Source organism: Ciconia boyciana, chromosome 23 (genome assembly GCF_034638445.1).
Source record: "Ciconia boyciana chromosome 23, ASM3463844v1, whole genome shotgun sequence".
In the NCBI taxonomy this organism is placed as follows: Eukaryota; Metazoa; Chordata; class Aves; order Ciconiiformes; family Ciconiidae; genus Ciconia; species Ciconia boyciana.
In genome coordinates this window covers 615,024-632,158 of record NC_132956.1, presented here as the reverse complement: position 1 = coordinate 632,158, position 17,135 = coordinate 615,024, and the positions used below count along the sequence as shown (strand labels likewise).

Genomic DNA, 17,135 nt, shown 5'->3' with positions numbered 1-17,135 from the left:
GCTGCTCGGGCAGGCCCTGCCGCTTGTCGGTGAGGTCTCCAGTCACGCTTCCTTCATTCTGTGCTGATGGGACTTCCCACCTGTGCTCTGGGACTTCCCACCCGTACTGGTTGGTCTTGTGTCATTAGTCTATGCCTTGCAGTATTTGGTAGGGATTTGTAAAATCAGTCTCATAAATGTAGCTATTTGCATAGTTCTTCAATATTTATTAGATGTCCAGTTCTTGGATGTATTGCACAGGAAAACGGTGGGCAGGACAGCTTGAGAGAATGCAGAACAGGTCGGGTTCGCCTGCAAAAACCTACCCCGAGTCTGAATCTCTTCTGAATCTGTCTCCGTAGGACACCGGCATGCAGGAGGGTAATGATTTTCATATGGCTAGTGTTTCCTAAATACCTTTATGTGATGCAATTAAAAAGCATGGTGAAATAAAGCAAATAGATAGCAATCTCCTCCAAGCTTTTGGAAAGCTGGGATGTGCTCGGCAGGGCTGCATACAAAAGCTCATCTCAAAGGAAGAACGGTGTAAAGGACTTCTCTCGAATTGTCCTTTGCCTGAAAGTTTTGATAATTTCTCGCATACTCTTTTTTGTCTTTGTTGTAACATGTTTTCTCCAGATGCTGGAATAACTTCCAGAACTGTGTAATGAGACCGATTTTGATTTTCCGCACACAGATGCCGTGCGAGGCCGCATCTCTCCCCCTCGCCACGTTTGCCCTGCTTGCTCCCGAGCCTCTTACTCATCCGTGTACATTCATCACCTAAACCAGGGCTGTCTCCACTGTTCCACAGTCGTGTCGCAGCTGATGCTAACCCTGTGCCAGTGGCTCCAGTCTGCAGAGTTTCATGTTGTCTGCGTTTTTCTGGGGGACACTTGTGTAGTTTGCCGAGTGCAGCATGGCTTAATAAAAATATCTTTGCTGTCCCTGTCTTCAGTCAAATTATTCTCTGCAGACATTTAGTAGAGGGAGATTCACACAGCCCAGCAGGCTTTAGTGAGATTCTGTTAATCTTGGTGAATATTTGAAAGCTTTTGTGAGACCTTTTACTGAGGAATTTGAAATATATTTTAAAAATATTTTCTCCCTACAGCATTATTCTGAATCATAATACCTCCTTTGATACCAATCCGTATTCCCACATAGTCCAGTTCAGTTTTAGCTGTGCTCATCAGCTTCTCATCCTCAGGACTTTCCCTTCCCTCACCAAACAACTTTCCCAAGTCATTCCCCAGTTCTGCCTCTGCTGATAACGGCGTCAGTGATTTCAGAAGAGGTTGGTTCTTGATGTCTGTTGGTCTGCTCTCAACCCAAAGCTCTACAAATGATCCTGGGTTGAGGGAGAAGGTGAGAAGTCTTGTCAGTATGGCCAGAACAAATTAAAATATGTTTTTGCTCTCTTTTTCATGCCCTTTAATAATCTAAGGGGTTTTTAAATTTTGTCTTTGTAAAATGCATCATTTGCATTTCACGTCCAAAAATAAGCTTCTAATGTATTTGGCTCTTCTCCCACACTTGTTCTGGGAAATCAAGTTTCATTCTGTTCTGTTCATTGTCAGGGGAAAATCTGTGTCTTGTGACAGATTCCTGTTTTCAGACAAATGTCGCTACCTACCAGTGATAGAGCAAATCAAGATGCCCTTACGGTATCCCAGCCAGAGACCTGCCCACTATGGCCCTTTGGAGAATCTCCGCTGAATTAGTCAATGGTTGGCCTTTTCTGATGTCAGATTTGGCAATCAAAAGACGTGATTAATTTAGACTTTGGGAGCAGAGCAGTGTGGACCTACTGCTGTTCGAGTCGCATTAAAAGGCAGATGAGCAGATGTGTACATGTCACATTCCTGAGATGACTATCTGCTTTTGGTCCTTTGAACATCTTTGCAGTGACTTAACTCCAGAGCAGCTTGTACTCACGGATGGCGCATAGGTGCTTACTGAGTCCTGAGAACTGAACACGGCGATTTTCTTACTCCTTGTCTCTTAGAAGGTAATGCTTCACCCGACGCTGGGCTTGATTGATCTCTGAAGAAGCAGCAGTTACCTAGTGCATAAGCAGAAACCACCTTGAGTGGAGCTCAGCCCGTAACAGGACCGGGATCTCTGTTCCCAGATAGGTGGCCCAGATGTGGCCGTCGTCTCAACCTCCTTACTGGCCTGAATTTTCCGAGGGAGCTCCTCTCTGTAAGGGGCAGAGTCCCAACTTAGGTTCTTGCACCCATGACCTGGAAGAGGGACAGGGAGGTGTTGAGTGGGAGCGTGCCCACGGAGCCCTCGGTGGGTCGTAGCGCTGGGGCATGAGCTGCCGAGCAGTGCCGTCAGTCTCAGCCTTCCTCCTCGGCGGTCTCAGGGCCGCCGGCCCCACTTCTTCCGTGAAGGAGAAGCAGACTTTTGCACAGTAATCTGTCGATGTTTCTGCCCCTCAAGCTGAGCAAAACAGCACCTGCTGACTGGGTCAGCCATTCTCAAAATGTTGCTGTCTCTTTCTAATGTAACTGCAATAATTTGAACCTCCCACGTTTCTCGTCCTGAGGACGTAGGTGTGTGTTTGCTAGTGGGCAGCATCGCAGAGCGAGTGCTGAAGGCTGTGTTGCTGCTGGGCTTTTCCGTCTTCTCCATGTTCTGTGGACACGGTGATTCTCCTGCATGCTTTTAGAAATCATTTATTGTGTTCGGTGAATGCATGTGTTCGCATCTGTAACTTGTATTAAATTATCGTATGTGAGTAGATGCTGAGGAATATCATAAAGTTAATGTGTTGCACACTAATTACAACTCTGGTTTCCCAATACAACGTATCTGTTTTGTGTAGCTGAACGCTTCTTTAAATGGGTTTTGCTTTGTCATGTCAAAGATTGCTTAATCTTACTTTATGTATCCGTAGCCTAGTTTTAATTAAACATTAACTGTTTTCCACTTTTAATTCCTATTTTAGTTAGCTGCTTCTGAGCAAAGCCATTTAGCCGTTTTATTAGCCCTTAATGTGTGTTTCACGTGGAACTTTCATATTCTGGGTTGCCTTTTGCAGTCACGGCTTACGTAACGCATCCCGCAGCCGCGTGTAACCTTAGCCGGTATGGAATTCTGTTGGCGTTTGTGAAATTCTGAATTTACCCTACGAAATTCTGTTTACGTTTCTCCTCTGCTTTTCCCCTGAGAAGCCGGATTGTGGAGCGGTACCGGTCGCGCCTTCCTCGCCCTTTCACGCCTCAAGCCCTGCGGCCAGGCTCGGAGGCAGGCCCCGGGGCCGGGCGGCGGCCGGCGGGGACGCGGGAGTTCCTTCGCGCTCCCCGAGCAGGCCTGCGCCGCTGCGCGCCCGCCGCGGGCCGGCCCTGGCCGCGGGGCTCGCTCCGTCCCGTCCCGTCCCGTCCCGTCCCGTCCCGTCCCGCGGGCGGGCCCTGCCCGAGGCCGCCTCCCGGCAGCTCCGCTCGCGGCGGGCCGGGCGGCCCGGGCCCGCAGCCGGGAGGTGGCGGCAGACTGCCGCGGGAGCGGCCCTGCCCCGCCGCCGCCCGAGCGCGGGCCCGCGCCGCGCCGGGCCGGGGAGCAGAGCGCGGGGCCTGCGGGGGCGCGGGGCTCCGGGGCGGGCGGCCGGCGGGGCCCGTTCCCGCCAGCCCGGCCCCGGCCGGGGACACCCGCCTGCCTGCCCTGGGCAAAGGCTCGGCTGCCGCCCTGCCTGCCGTGGGCTCGTGGGGGTCTTTGCCCTTCAGCTCGGCAGTGGGACCCTCCGGGGCTGCAGACGGGCGTTTTCGAAGTGTGCTCCGAGAACGGGGAAATGCGCTTCCGTTTTCACATCTCTTCCCTTAAAATACCTGTTTGCTAAATGCTACAGGGAAAGGGTAAGCCTAGTAATGAATTATATAGTTTAATAGGAAAGTAGCATGCTTTTAGTAAACTCCTACTTTGCAAAATTGCTTTTATAATTAACGGTAAAGCATTTTTCCAGAAGTTTGAGAGAAAAACGCCATGAACTCGTTCCTTTGTCCATCAGCATTGCAGCTCCTTATTAACATATGGATGCCACTGTAGGAGGTGTTGGCATGGAAACTTCAGAGTATAGCTCCCCGCGTAGTGCAGCGAATATGATGTGCCACACCTCGAGAAAGTTGTCACCTATGTCTGTCTGCATAAAGTTTGTGTCAAAACGACATGGAGGATTTCCACGTGGTGTTCAGAGCGATCTGTGGGGGATGTCGCAGACACTCCATGGACCGGCAGCGTTAGCCAGGTGTCCTTGTGACGTTATTTTGCTGTGACTTACTCTTGGGTAGCAACAGAAAATCTTCACAGATTGAATGCTTAGAATTTATTTGCGTATTTAGAATTTGAGCTTTGCTTTTTCATCAACATTGCTGATTTAGAAATGGACGACTTTGCGTTGAGTTCTAGCAGCCCCATGGCAATACTTATTGCGGGATGTATACTTTAGTGTTTCCATGACAGGTTGGATGTATAGCTACCTTCATCCTGCTTAGGTACAGCAGCAAAGGCAGCTTTACCATTGCGGTTTGTGGGGTGGCAAGAGAAATGCAAGCCACTGCCCGTGGTTTTTGCAATGTCTCTGTCACTCATAGTTGCCTCTGTCCTTCACAGGACTCTATTTTGCTGCAGTGGTACTCACGCCTTTTTTCCTTCTGCAGTCACTTAGTTTTCCTTACTGAACTGCAGCGTGCATATCCTCATTTAAACAGTTGCTTTGTGGTTAATTTAAATTAAAACAGAGAACAAGATGCTTGTGCCTGTTCCTCTTGCAGAACCTGAATGGTATAAAGTACATTATTCCTCTTGACTGGTCCCTGTGTTGCATGTGTCATCCTCCAGAGACAGCTCAGCAGCACAGCAAACACCAACCCGACATTTATTAGGTCATTTCGGAGAGTCTGATAGATGAGGTGGTTCTAAAAGCCTGCATGAAGCAACGTCAAGGAGTGCGTTCAGCTCCTGAAGGGGGAAATATCTGGCTTTTGCATAAGAACAAGCTCTGGAGGTTGCCTAAAGCATCCTTACTATTACTTTATTTTTCTGCTTTCTGATGCACACCATTCTCTATGTGACTTTCTGTCATTTTTTTCTCTGCCTGCTGTTTTGTTTGACTTTCTTCTGTTTTCCCCAGGCAATCCTTTCAATCTTCAAGTTAGTCGTCTTGGTCTCAGAGTATAGTCCAGTCTTCAAGGTTTTAATGCTCAGATTAACCCCTCAGTGTTGGCACATCCTTAGTAGCAGCTTTGCTTTTACTTTTTTTTGGACTGAGTTGATATTTATTGAAGAGGGTTTATGAGCTTTTAAATTTTAAAACATGAAGAGGGTAAGATCAGTGAATAAATGAAGTCTCTGTAATTCTACATCCAGTACAGATTTTCACCTCTCGCCAAGTTTTTCTGACATGCAACATTCTGAACATAGCTAAGAGCCAGATTCATCTGCCCGAGAGAAATACGTGTGTATTGATCTGCTTAAGTGAAATATGCTTGTATTGTTACAGTGCAGCGCTATAGATCTGGCTTTGACAGGGAGATGGATGGACCATTTGAGTGGTAAAACATTTTTTAATGTTGAGAAACCATCTTGTCTACAAACAATAAAGTGATTTGTAGTAACAAATGGAAAATACTTTTCTTTCTGGAGATTACACCATTTGTTTTCATTTTCCATGACATGTTTTGCTCATTATGCTGCAGGAAGCGAATCCAAAGTTTTACAAAGAACAGCTCATAATGGCAAAATAGGGAATTGAGCTGGGGGCTCGCTGTCATAACAACAGAGAGCGTCGGACCCGGGGGAGCCGCAGAACTGCTGCAAGTTTTGTGTTTGGGAAGGAGTCGGGGGGACGGGGGATGCTGCTCACCCCACCCACGTCAGTGGGAATGACTGTACTGCTTGTATAACCCCTGGAAAGCCGTGAGGACTGTGGTGCGGTGTCCTCTCAGTGCTGTAGAATGCCTTTTGTGTTTCTGGACGTAATTTTAAAATAAATGACAGCGTTAAGGGGGGTGAGAAATGGGCTTCGTTTGGAGCACAGGGCTGGCGTTAAGCCCTGGCTGTGCTGCCTGTGTTCCTGGGGGCATGTGCGTGGTGGGCTTTTTCTTTGTTTGCTGGGGGGCTTAGGGTGGTTTCTTTGTGTTTTGCTTAATTTATGGATAGCACAGACCTCTCTGAAGTAGAGGGCTGATAGGTAATCTTGGTTTCACTTTTAAATACTTTCCAGCATGCTGCTGTTTAGCTTGGAGGGAAAAGGGTGCAAACTGAAGTACGGTTTGCCATAAATGAATGGTGGTAGCCAATGTTTGAAAGACGTGTGTAGGGTGGGTATCTGCCCTTAACTTGGCAGAAAGGGAAGGCAAAGTATAAACTTGCCAAAACCAAAATGTGCACCTGACTTTGCAGCAGTGACGTGGTTGGGAAAACTTGGTGAGTGGTGGTGGAGGGGTTTTTGGGCTTTGGTGGTTTTGGTTCATTGGGTTTTTTCCAAATTTGACACTTCATCTAAGTACAGTAATCTCGGTTTAAGGTTTTAGGTGAGCTTTGTATTAAGACTGATGTGGGTCTGTGCCCCATTTCATTCTTGGGCCTTCTGCGGTGGTCTCTTCAGCAGCAGGTCTCAGCAGGCTTCAGAGGCTCCTGTCAGAATCCCTCCTATGGCAGGCTTATGCATTTCGTAACCTGTTGCTGACCTAACTTAACAGGAGCAGTTGTGTGTTCTGGCTGTTGTTCCTGCTGTTGTGATGCACCAGCGTGTGCCTGCTACCGGCCATCTCCTAGGTTGGGTTTTGAAGACAAAGACTAAGAGTCTTTTTCCCTAAAGCCCCGAGTGTTCTGCTGTAGTATGTAACTTACATTTGTCAAGGTCACAGAACCCTTTTTAATGTGCTTTCTGGGAAGATGACAGGGTACAAAAGATTGTTTTGTGCCCTTCTGTCAGAAGGATGAAGCAGTAATACAAGAGCTCAGTTATTTGTGTGCTGAAGGGGCCGTGGTTATCTAGCAATATGACAGATTCGCTAATGATACCTGACAGAAGTATTGCAAAGGAATAATTGTAAAAAAAACCCCTCTTCTATCATGCAATGTTTTTAAAAAGAAAATACTTTCTTTTTATGGTAGCAAGAATGCAGGTTGCCATGTGACAAAATACCAAGTTCAGGTGCCTAACCAGTAGGTGTAAATTGAATAGAAAATACTATCGCTATATTTTGAAGCAGTTTGCTGTCTGTAGAGACTTTTGATTTTGGTAATAGATTTTGTATTAGAATACTTCTTCTTGATTTCAGAACAATTCCAGAATATTGTCACTGTATTGCTTGGGAGTTACTGAGGTTGGATGGTTGTTGCTCAGTTATGCTTAAAGTCACCGTGCCAATTTACACCAGCAGAGAGTCAGGCTTTGGTAGCATAGAAGGGCTTTTCAATTCAGGGTGTTGCATTTAAAGCAGCCCAACTCTTTCTGCTGCTTTCTTTTTTTAAAACATTTATAGCAGTTAAATGCCGTTCTTGTTGGGAGATCCTGCTTAATTTTTACAAGCTATTCTTGTTTGTTGTTTTTTAAGGAAAAGTCATCAACAAAGACTTGCGCCACTACTTGAGCCTTCAGTTCCAGAAGGGCTCAATAGACCATAAACTCCAGCAAGTGATCAGAGACAATCTCTACTTGAGAACCATCCCTTGTAAGTATGTAAAGATCAGCCTCATTTGATCTGTTCCTGCTAACCATCACATAATTCAAGACCTTTAAATGCCTTCTCTCCTAATCTGGTTTATAGTTTTACCTTGCAGCAGGAACTTCTGTAAATGGCTTTACTAGAGGAGGTTCATATCTTAAGTTGCAATGAAAAGGTACGGCCGATATGGACGGACAAAACAGCGAAAACTTCAGCATTCAAAGCTAAGAGTGTTTCAGGAATATTTGTGTTTCACTCATCAGAGGTTTGTCAGTTGTTGTTAGAATAACCACAGAAACCATGGGAAATAAACCTTCCTCAGCGTGACCAAGCAGTGCAAACACGTCCTGATTTTTGGCAATGTATTGTTTTTTGCACAAAGAGGAAACTTAGGCCTCAAGAGAGCCACATGCATTAGGCAGAGTAGCGCAGCTGGAAGGAGAGTTGCAGGTGGGATTATATGCAGAAAGGGTTGCAATGACAGAAGATACAGGGGAACTGGTTTTTGCTCATCCTGAGGAGACAGTACAAGGAGGTGGCAGCAAGAGGGAGAGCGAATCCATGGCCCAAGAAGAGGAAGGAACAGCGCATGGACAAACTTTAGTGTCACAGCAAGAATTAATTAGAGAGTCTGGATGGGCCTGTCTCATCAGTTATGCCAGCCCTTCTGCTCTGAGCTCTGCTAGCACCTCTCGGTCCAGCCAACACAGGCGTTAACTTGCCTTTAGCGAGGTGCCTGAAGGTTACTGCTCCCACGAGTGGAGGTTTCTAGAAGGACCGTTCAAGGTACAGGACGCTCTGACAGCTGCCAAGCATCCTGTCGTTGCTTCTCACCCTCTGGGCCATTTCATTTCTTAATTATCACAAGATCATCCTTTACCTTGTCTCAAAGGTTCACTGATTAAAAGGGTTCATCGCTGATTGTCTTTAAATATTCACTGCACTAAAAGCTTAAAAGTTTATCAAGTAATGTTTCTGTAACTACAGGAATTCCATTCTCAATTTAGCATCATTATCATATTGAGCGTGCCCAAGAGCTTGTGACTTTCTTAAAAGATAGTAATAGTGAAAGGCAGTTTGTTTACTAGCAGCTCTTGTTCATGCTGCTGCCTGAAAAATTTGATGTATGCCTTTAAAATGCTATTAGGTTATATGCAGTAATGAATCAGTGGAGTCCTTTCCAGGGGAGTTTTAATTAAGCTGTTATAAATATGGGAGGCCCGTATTTATAGACGTAACACTTTGAGAACTTCTGCATTAACACAGCAATTTACTGATTACTTTGAAAAAGCTTACCTATAGCTAGCGTTTGGAGTATAGATGAACTACACTCTGAATTGTAAGGTTAAAAAATAGTTTTTGTGCCCAGTTAGGGATTTGGTGGCCCAAAAATCAAATGTGCTTAGTCACGCTGGCCTTGTTACAAATTACTGAGTTGGTACCAGTGGAAACAGTGGAGAGAAGCACCACCCTTACAGCCGTGTTAAAATACCACAGCTCTTACACAGCTCCCCAGAATCCCAGGCTGCTATTGTCTGGCCCAGGCGTCGTCAGCTTCCACAGAGTAAGTTTCCAGTTCGCTGAGCTTAAGAAAGAGTTCTCTCTAATTATCACCTCACCCAGCTTTTTTTCCTCCTCCTTCCTCAATAGCAGAACTGTCATTCATAAGTAATTTGTTGGCCTAGTTTTTATACAGTATTGTTCACTTGCTCGCCAGTGTTCTAACTCTTACCTTACTGGAATGACATCGTCGTTGTATAAAGACTCAAAAATGTATTGTTTTTACCGAGTTGTACAGCAGGCAGCGTTTGGTAAAGAGGCAGCACGTAAGTATCTTACAAGAGTGTTTTCTCTGTCTTTTCAGGCACTACAAGGGCTCCCAGAGATGGGGAGGTCCCTGGGGTAGACTATAATTTCATTCCTGTTGAGCAGTTTAAAGCGTTGGAAGAAAGTGGAGCCTTGCTAGAAAGTGGAACATATGATGGTATGTTGATGCCAGTTAATGGAATGGGAATAAGGACCCAGTACTCATGTCCAGTATCTTGGTCGAAGCGCAGCTCCTTGTACCCAGGAGGTGCCACTTTTCCTGCCCATTGATGGTCATTACACTAACAGAGCGGCAATATTAAATCTATTTTCGGAGTACCTGTGAAGAGGAGTAGTGGTCTTGTTTTGAAGCTCTCTAGAAAATCACAAGTTGTCCTTTCAACCAGTCTTAATGCAATCTGATTATTTTCCCTATTGCATTTTTGAGAAAGCTTCTGAAAATGTTTGTCTGTGCTTGGCAGAACTTTGTTTTAATGGAATTCATAGTCAATTTTGTTTAAACCTTTGAGAACAGAGCCATGTTCTTCTCAGAGGTGCACATCAAAAGGACAGAAGACAAGGGAAATTCTGATGCAGCAGGGGAAGAAAATGTATTTTGCAATGAAAAATTGAACAGCGCTAGACCAGATTGCCCAAATCTGTAGCAATGTTGTTTTTGTTAAATGTGACGGGGAAAAACATTGTAGTGAAGGTAGTGAACTGTCAGGAACCGGTTATCCGGAGGAGTCATGGAGCTGCCACCGCGTGATGGGCTTTGCTTTGCTTTGGTTTGGTTTGTTTTAAAGGAGTTGATGGCAGTCAGAGATGACTTTAAGGTTGCTCACATCCCTGTACTCTGGGGTGGGGGGACAGGCTGGAGCCCACCTCCGTTTAAAGGGAGAGGGAGGAGAGACCAGTTTGACTGGCTCAGCCCTGGGATGTCTTGTGCTCCTGTGGAGCGTGCCCTGGTTGCAGGTGGGGTTCAAGTAATGATTGCCTGGTTTCTGCTGCTTTTTACTGTTGAACGACTTACCTCTTGACACCGTGAACAGAACAGATCACAAACATCTCACGTTGATTTTTGTATCTAAACTTATAAAACCTGAAATATGATCTGGCTAGATTTTTTTCAAATATATAGTTGTACTTGAAGTCAACTAAATTGCAGACAAATTTTCAGAAATGCTGAGTGTGTACAGCTTTCATTGATGCTCAACAGAATTTACCAGATTATAAAACTGCCTGATTTTTACATATGTTTAAAGTATATTTGATTCAAGCGACTTTGAGCATGCATCTGGAGGACTTCTTTGGTAGGTGGTGATTCCACTGGCACTGGAATGAATTTGATTGTTTCCCTCCCCCCTCAAAGAAAAAAGAAAAGAAAAAGTAGAAAATTCTGTGAAAGGCTCTGTACCTCCTTGTTTTACATGTCTCATGCTGTCTGTTAACATTGTCCTGTCTGTGGAAATCTCCTAAGCAAATTTAGACTAAACTGGCACTTTTTTTTTCCTTAGCTCCCCTTTATCTGGCTGTCACCACTCTGAGCCTCGCCCTCTCGGATATTTTCAGAAGGGTTTCTTATTTATTTTTTTTTTTACATGGTCAAAACCATATCCAGCCACCAAATGTTACCCCAGCAGGAATTCTGGGAAGTTCTCTTGCTGTGTGCTCAATTCCCTAATAAAAATCATATGAGCAGTCAGGAGAGAGGTCAATTGCCGAAATTCTTTTCCAGAAAACAACCGATGATTCCTAGTCTTTGTGGTTTAGATTAAAATATTGAAGTAAAAATCTGTTCATTTTTCTGAAGTACAAATCATTTTTAGATGAAGCTATATTAACAGCTTTGTTTAGCAAATGTATTGTCAGTAGAAAATTGTAGGACTGTAGTTTTAAAATCAATTATTTGTAAATGTTTTTATGTAAACAGATGCTTTATGTTTCTGCACAAAATTAATTTGCTTTTTTACTTTAGTGTGTTTCTGTTGCTGCATCTTACTCTGTTATCAGTTAAACAGTATATAGAGTAAGAACAATTGATTTTCAGTGTTTTGCTTCTCTCAGACTGTTCCCCAAGTCTCTTTATGGACCACAAGTGAATTCCAGGCAAAGTAATAAATCCTCTTTTTCTTTGAAAACATGTGGCAGGGTAGAAATTTGGAATTAAACCTATTGTTTTCTGATGTCCAATAGCATCATTGGCAAAAAGACAAGGTAGGAATAAATAGGTTTTGTCTGTTGATTGTTTTTTGATAGTGCTGATGTCTTCTTTAAGGAGTTAAGTTACGGTTCAGGTCTTTCACCAAACAATACGTTATACGGGCAATAAAACGTTCCCTGCCAGTACCTTCAGCAGGTATCAGTGCTTTAGTCACTTTGGTTTCTGTCTCATTGTCAGGTAATTTTTACGGTACTCCAAAGCCTCCAGCGGAGCCCAGCCCCTTCCAGCCCGATCCAGTGGATCAAGTTCTTTTTGACAATGATTTTGATACCGAATCACAGAGGAAAAGAACAACATCCGTCAGCAAAATGCAAAGGATGGACAGCGCTCTGCCTGAAGAGGATGAAGAGGAGGAAAAGGAAGCAGTTAATGGCGGCGGAGGGATAGGTTGGTTGACAAGGGGAGAAATTCCCTGAAGTATTGTATGAATGGATAAGAAGTATACAAATAACATTCGTGCTTGCTTGAACCGCTTCCTTAGTTTTGGTGAAGTTTGAAGGTGGTTTTCTATTCAGACTGGTGTTTTTACTCAATTTTGAAATTATTTTTTAAAAAGAAACAGCTGTTCTCCCAGCCAGATGTGCAATTGCATCATAAAATGCACTGCTCAGTAGAGTACATGTAGTGCTGGGTATCGGCCAGTTACATGAGGAGGAAGGAAAAATTTATCCACTCTTCAGATAATGGAATCCTTTGCAAAGTATAATTCATACCCTGTAAATGTTATTGTTTAATTTTGAGGAGATTACTGAATTTGTATGCAGGAGATTTTAGCAAAACGATTGGTTTAAGAGACAACGATAGCTCATACTGTAAAATTTTCAGATTATTTTGGTTAAGGGAGCTATCGCACAACCTGAAACTGCCTGAAGGGGAGTTTGCAGAGAGAAATAAAGCAGAGTGTGTTGAGACTGGACCAGCGGCCAGTCGGATGTTTCAGAGATCAGCAGGATGCCCTTTTCTTTTCACTGTTGTAGTTACTCATCTCAAGGGGGAAGAACTGATGGTGGAGAGAAATGGTCACGTTGCATTTGCAGATGATCCTGTGTGTGAGTGCATAAGACAGACTTATATTGACCAGGCCTGACTTAATCTTGCAAGCTTTGGGGCTGGCCACACCACGGCAGAGAGCGTCCCCGTGACCGGGCTGGTGGTTAGGTGAAGGTCACGGACATCGTCGTGTGATGAAGGATACCGATCATAACCTCGGGACTGAGGGGTGGAGGCTTGCATTTAAAGTTTTCTGCAGGGATTTTTGGGAGCTTTTTCTTGTGGCTTGCAGGAGTGTGGTGTTTGTTTTATTGGCAGTTTGGGTCTTCTCTATGTTTCGTTCTGGTACTTTGAGGAATGTTAGTAGGATTTGGGGGGGGGGGGTTGATGGCATTACAAACACTGTTCTCTATGTAGGAATGGCAACAAAGTGTAGTCAACTTGGATTTCTGCCACCGTTGATTTTTTCAGCGTAGGCTCAGACACATAATACAAGGTTAATTCTGTTTGGCAGGGGAAGAGCAGAGTTCAGTGTTCTCATGTCAGCTTTTCAAAGTTCACAGCTGAAAAAAAAAGTGGAAAAATGCACATCACATACAGGGATGTGTTTGACATCCACTCGTAGCCAGATTAAGAGGGTGGTTCTTTGTGAGAAACAACGTAAACATCTGACAAATAGTAACACTTTCCCTGAACAACTGCAGAAAACAAAGAGAAACATTCAGATTCTCCTGACTGGATGAAACCTGTTCCTAGCTACAACCAGACAAGCAGCTCCATGGACTTCAGAAATTACTTGTCAAGGGATGAAACCCTGGAACCGCTGCCCAAGAACTGGGAGATGGCCTACACCGACGCTGGCATGATCTACTTCATCGAGTGAGTAGGCCGACACCACGGAGGGGTTTCTGTGCCCTTCGGAGGAGCAAAGTGCTGATGAGCTGCAGTCTAGGAAGCTGCCTGCTGCTTTTACACCTCTCTTCTTCTGCTCTTACTGCTTCTATTTCTGTATGAAATTTAATATATTTCTACTGTTTCGTTCCTTACTGATAGTCATCTATGCTGCGTACTGGGTACAATTGGCATCGTGCAGGAAAGCCTTATGGTTCCATGTGCAAAGTCAGTTTGTTTGTAATACAAGTTTTGTACCTCACAAAATACAAAGCTGGGTGGGTATTGCTATGTGAGGTATAACATCATATAAACCTTCACTATGTCAAATTTCTCTAAAATCCGAGAGCTTGTTTATTCTTTCTTCACTGCTTGTGTTCCTTGTCTGGGAACGTGTGCTTAAAAATACAAACAGCATAGGTTAAAGCCCAGGATAGGAAAGCAGCCTCGTGCACATGTGAAACAGCCTCACTTATTAATTTCTAAAGGAAACAAAAACCTTACTGAGAGTTAAGCATAAGAAGAGGCGAAAATTGTGTTTTCCTTTCAGGTAGAAACAGCTGATATTCCCCCACGAGCTCTTGGGGGCAGGGGAGAGTGTTTGTACCTCTAACATTTCACATCTGCCTGGAGTCCCCAGTGTGCTCGTACCTCTGAGCATCGTTGTCTTTCTTTAGCATTTTATGATGTGACTGAGGCACAAATAAAGGTTACATTATCTAAAGGCTACAGTTTGCGCATGGTAGTAAATATTTAAAAGTTGAAGTAAAGCGAAGTTTCTTCAGTCTGAGGGAGCTCTCTTCTTCTAATGGGGTGTGTTCTGTTCCACAGTCACAACACCAAGACAACCACGTGGCTTGATCCACGGCTCTGTAAGAAAGCCAAAGCTCCTGAAGATTGTGAAGATGGAGGTGAGATGTCCAGAATTCATTTGTCACCTGTGGCTGATAAATGTCTGGGTTTGTCACAGCTGGATATGATCCATTACTGCTGTGGTAGAAGCTTCTTCCTGATACACGTGACTGGAGCAGGCAGCGTAGTGCTGAGTGTCCCTAGTTTGGTGGCAACAGGAGTTTACATAAGACTGAGAAAGTCCATAGTGTATTTTCCCTGGAGTAGTAGAATCTGACTGAATTGTGGGTTTGTCTGCATTCCTGAGACGAGAATGAGATATTTTGTTCCAGTAACTATCATTGCTAGGGAGAAAGCTGCATATATTAGTGACAATCTCACTGGAAATTGTTGTGCAGGTGGAATATGGCAGGAGGAAAAGGTCCATAAGTGTTAGAATATAGGAGTAATGAAGAAGATACGGCATAACACCTATTGCTAATCATACCTATTGCATGTGACATGATATAATATTTGAATGCATAAGTAGAGGGAACAATCTGACTCCCTTCAACTCTTTATGCTGTTGCTTCAAGACTTACAGGTCAGGCTCATGATTGACCTACACACAATTCCTGCAACCATTTCCTACGTAGTCATGCCATTTAGTCATCTAGGAAAGAGTACCAAATAGCTCTGTCTTCGGCGAATGCCTGACATGTTACAAAAGCTGAGGCAGACTCAGAATAGCCTGTCGTCTTCCTAAATTGCACAGCCTAACAATCATGAATTCATAATGAAGCCAGCTGGAGCAGTGGACGCATACTGCTGCTTATTAAACATATGTGCAGCTCGCCACAGGATAAAAAGAGCACTTTAAACAGAGACATGCAGGATATCCAAATGAACAACATTTAAATGAATAGACCCACTGGGTCTTTTGTCAAACCCTGTGGAGTGATGCTGGTATTAATAATTGGTAACATGCTGTCATATGCTAGGAAAATTCCTGTTACCGTCAAACTTAGGGCAGCCTCAAACAAGATTACATAGCAGTTTTATCCTTCAAATGTCTAGCTACCTGACTGTATCCATTATGCCAATATTTAAATGTCCATGGTCAAGGTAACTAGAATAGTTAAGCTAGAGTAGTTGGACCTCTGTGTTAACTGCTTTTCACCTTCAGTCAGTGATGATCTGCTGCTGGGCACTAGCTTACCAGATTCTGAATGTGCCATAAAAAGGAGCTTTTCACATGTAACTTTCAGTACCTGTATCAAAGAGGTAATTTTTTATTTTGGACCCCTAATGTCGGGATGCCCAAGGCAGTCAAAGCCCGAGCCACTGTCGGCTAGCTTGCTGTGGCTGCAAGAGCAGTCAGGCTGCAGCAGCACAGAACTGCATTTCGTTGTCTTGGCAGGCCAGGCAATCTGTGCTGAATTTGATGCGGCCAGACCTAAACACATGCTAGCTAGTTTTGGGGTGTCGCGCTATAATGTAAACATTAGGGCAAAATAGCCTACCACAGGCTGGGGGCTCTCTTCTCCCTCATCACCTATGGCTGTTACAGTTCTGACGGAAGGTTTCTTGGGTTGACTGAAAACTGATACGGTGTCAGAATATAGTGAAATATCCTGGTGTTATTGAGAGAATAAATAAAGGTGGCATTACTTCTGCCAGGTGGTCTTAAACGGAAAGTACAAGAGGATTGGAGATGCATGGTTTTACAAGCTTGGGACGTGATACTGCGAGGCATTTACAGCTCTCTTGTGGTGTATTTGGGGGCAGAAGCAGTGCGACCATATTCATACTGTATCATTTAAAAAGTCGACAACTATCAAATCACATTCATAATTTATAATTAGATTAATTTTAAAGAATGTATTTTTCTTCCCCTATTTAGGTTCTTCCTTTCTAAATAGGTTAGTTTGTATCTTGGCTTTAAGTTTATTCTATGTTTAAAGTGGTGTGATTTTGTTGAATACAAGTCTCCTCATCTAGTGGAACAAAGAGTGAGAGTTACAGGGCTTCAGATTCCCTGGAACAGGCTGATATCCTTTCATCAGAAGGACCAGCCTCAAACAAATGAAGGGAAGAAAAAAGGATGTGTATTTTCCTCGTATTTTTCATGAGTCTGTAATCTGTCCTCTGGTTCCTTCATAAGAACCCTGATATTTGCTGATAGTTTTCCACTGTAATGGAGAATTTTGTTCTTTCTGATTGCAGAACTTCCTTATGGGTGGGAAAAAATAGAAGACCCTCAATATGGAACATATTATGTTGAGTAAGTGCTAATTATTAATTTGAGTTATAAATTGAGCAGAAAATAATGAAGCTCTTGATATGCAGTGTGTATAGGTTGTAATGCAATGTAAGTATTAAACATACCCAGTAGAAACAGTTCTAGAGGCAATGAACACGTGGTGCACACTTCTGAAGCACTGGCAGGTGGGAAGATCCATGGTGTGACCTTACTGACTTACTGGAGTGTATTTCTTTTGGGGTGGGAAAGCAAGTAGCAACCAAAGTAATTTATTAATGGGAATGAGCTGATGTCATTTTTCTTAGCTTTAACAAGGATGGGGTAACTTGATTTAAGAGTGGCACCTGATAACTGTAAAAGAGCAAGAGTAACTTAAATCTCATTGCTGTCTGCAGAGAGCCAAGTAAATAACTACTAAATTGCTGCAAGAGCGCTTCTGAATCTCCTTCAGGTCAGAGTAAATGAAATCTCTCTTTAA

General features: G+C 43.9%; 1 protein-coding gene across 5 annotated transcripts in view; it reads left to right on the top strand.

Annotated features, from left to right (window-relative positions):
- The window catches only part of MAGI3 (membrane associated guanylate kinase, WW and PDZ domain containing 3), a 75,760-nt gene that overhangs the window by 31,175 nt on the left and 27,450 nt on the right, over positions 1-17,135 (top strand). For all 5 annotated transcript variants that reach the window (XM_072844781.1, XM_072844780.1, XM_072844782.1 and 2 more), the window contains exons 2-7: positions 7,542-7,658; positions 9,517-9,636; positions 11,860-12,069; positions 13,377-13,551; positions 14,395-14,474; positions 16,621-16,678. In XM_072844781.1, coding sequence (XP_072700882.1) covers positions 7,542-7,658; positions 9,517-9,636; positions 11,860-12,069; positions 13,377-13,551; positions 14,395-14,474; positions 16,621-16,678 — 760 coding nt within the window. The remainder of the gene's footprint in view (positions 1-7,541; positions 7,659-9,516; positions 9,637-11,859; positions 12,070-13,376; positions 13,552-14,394; positions 14,475-16,620; positions 16,679-17,135) is intronic.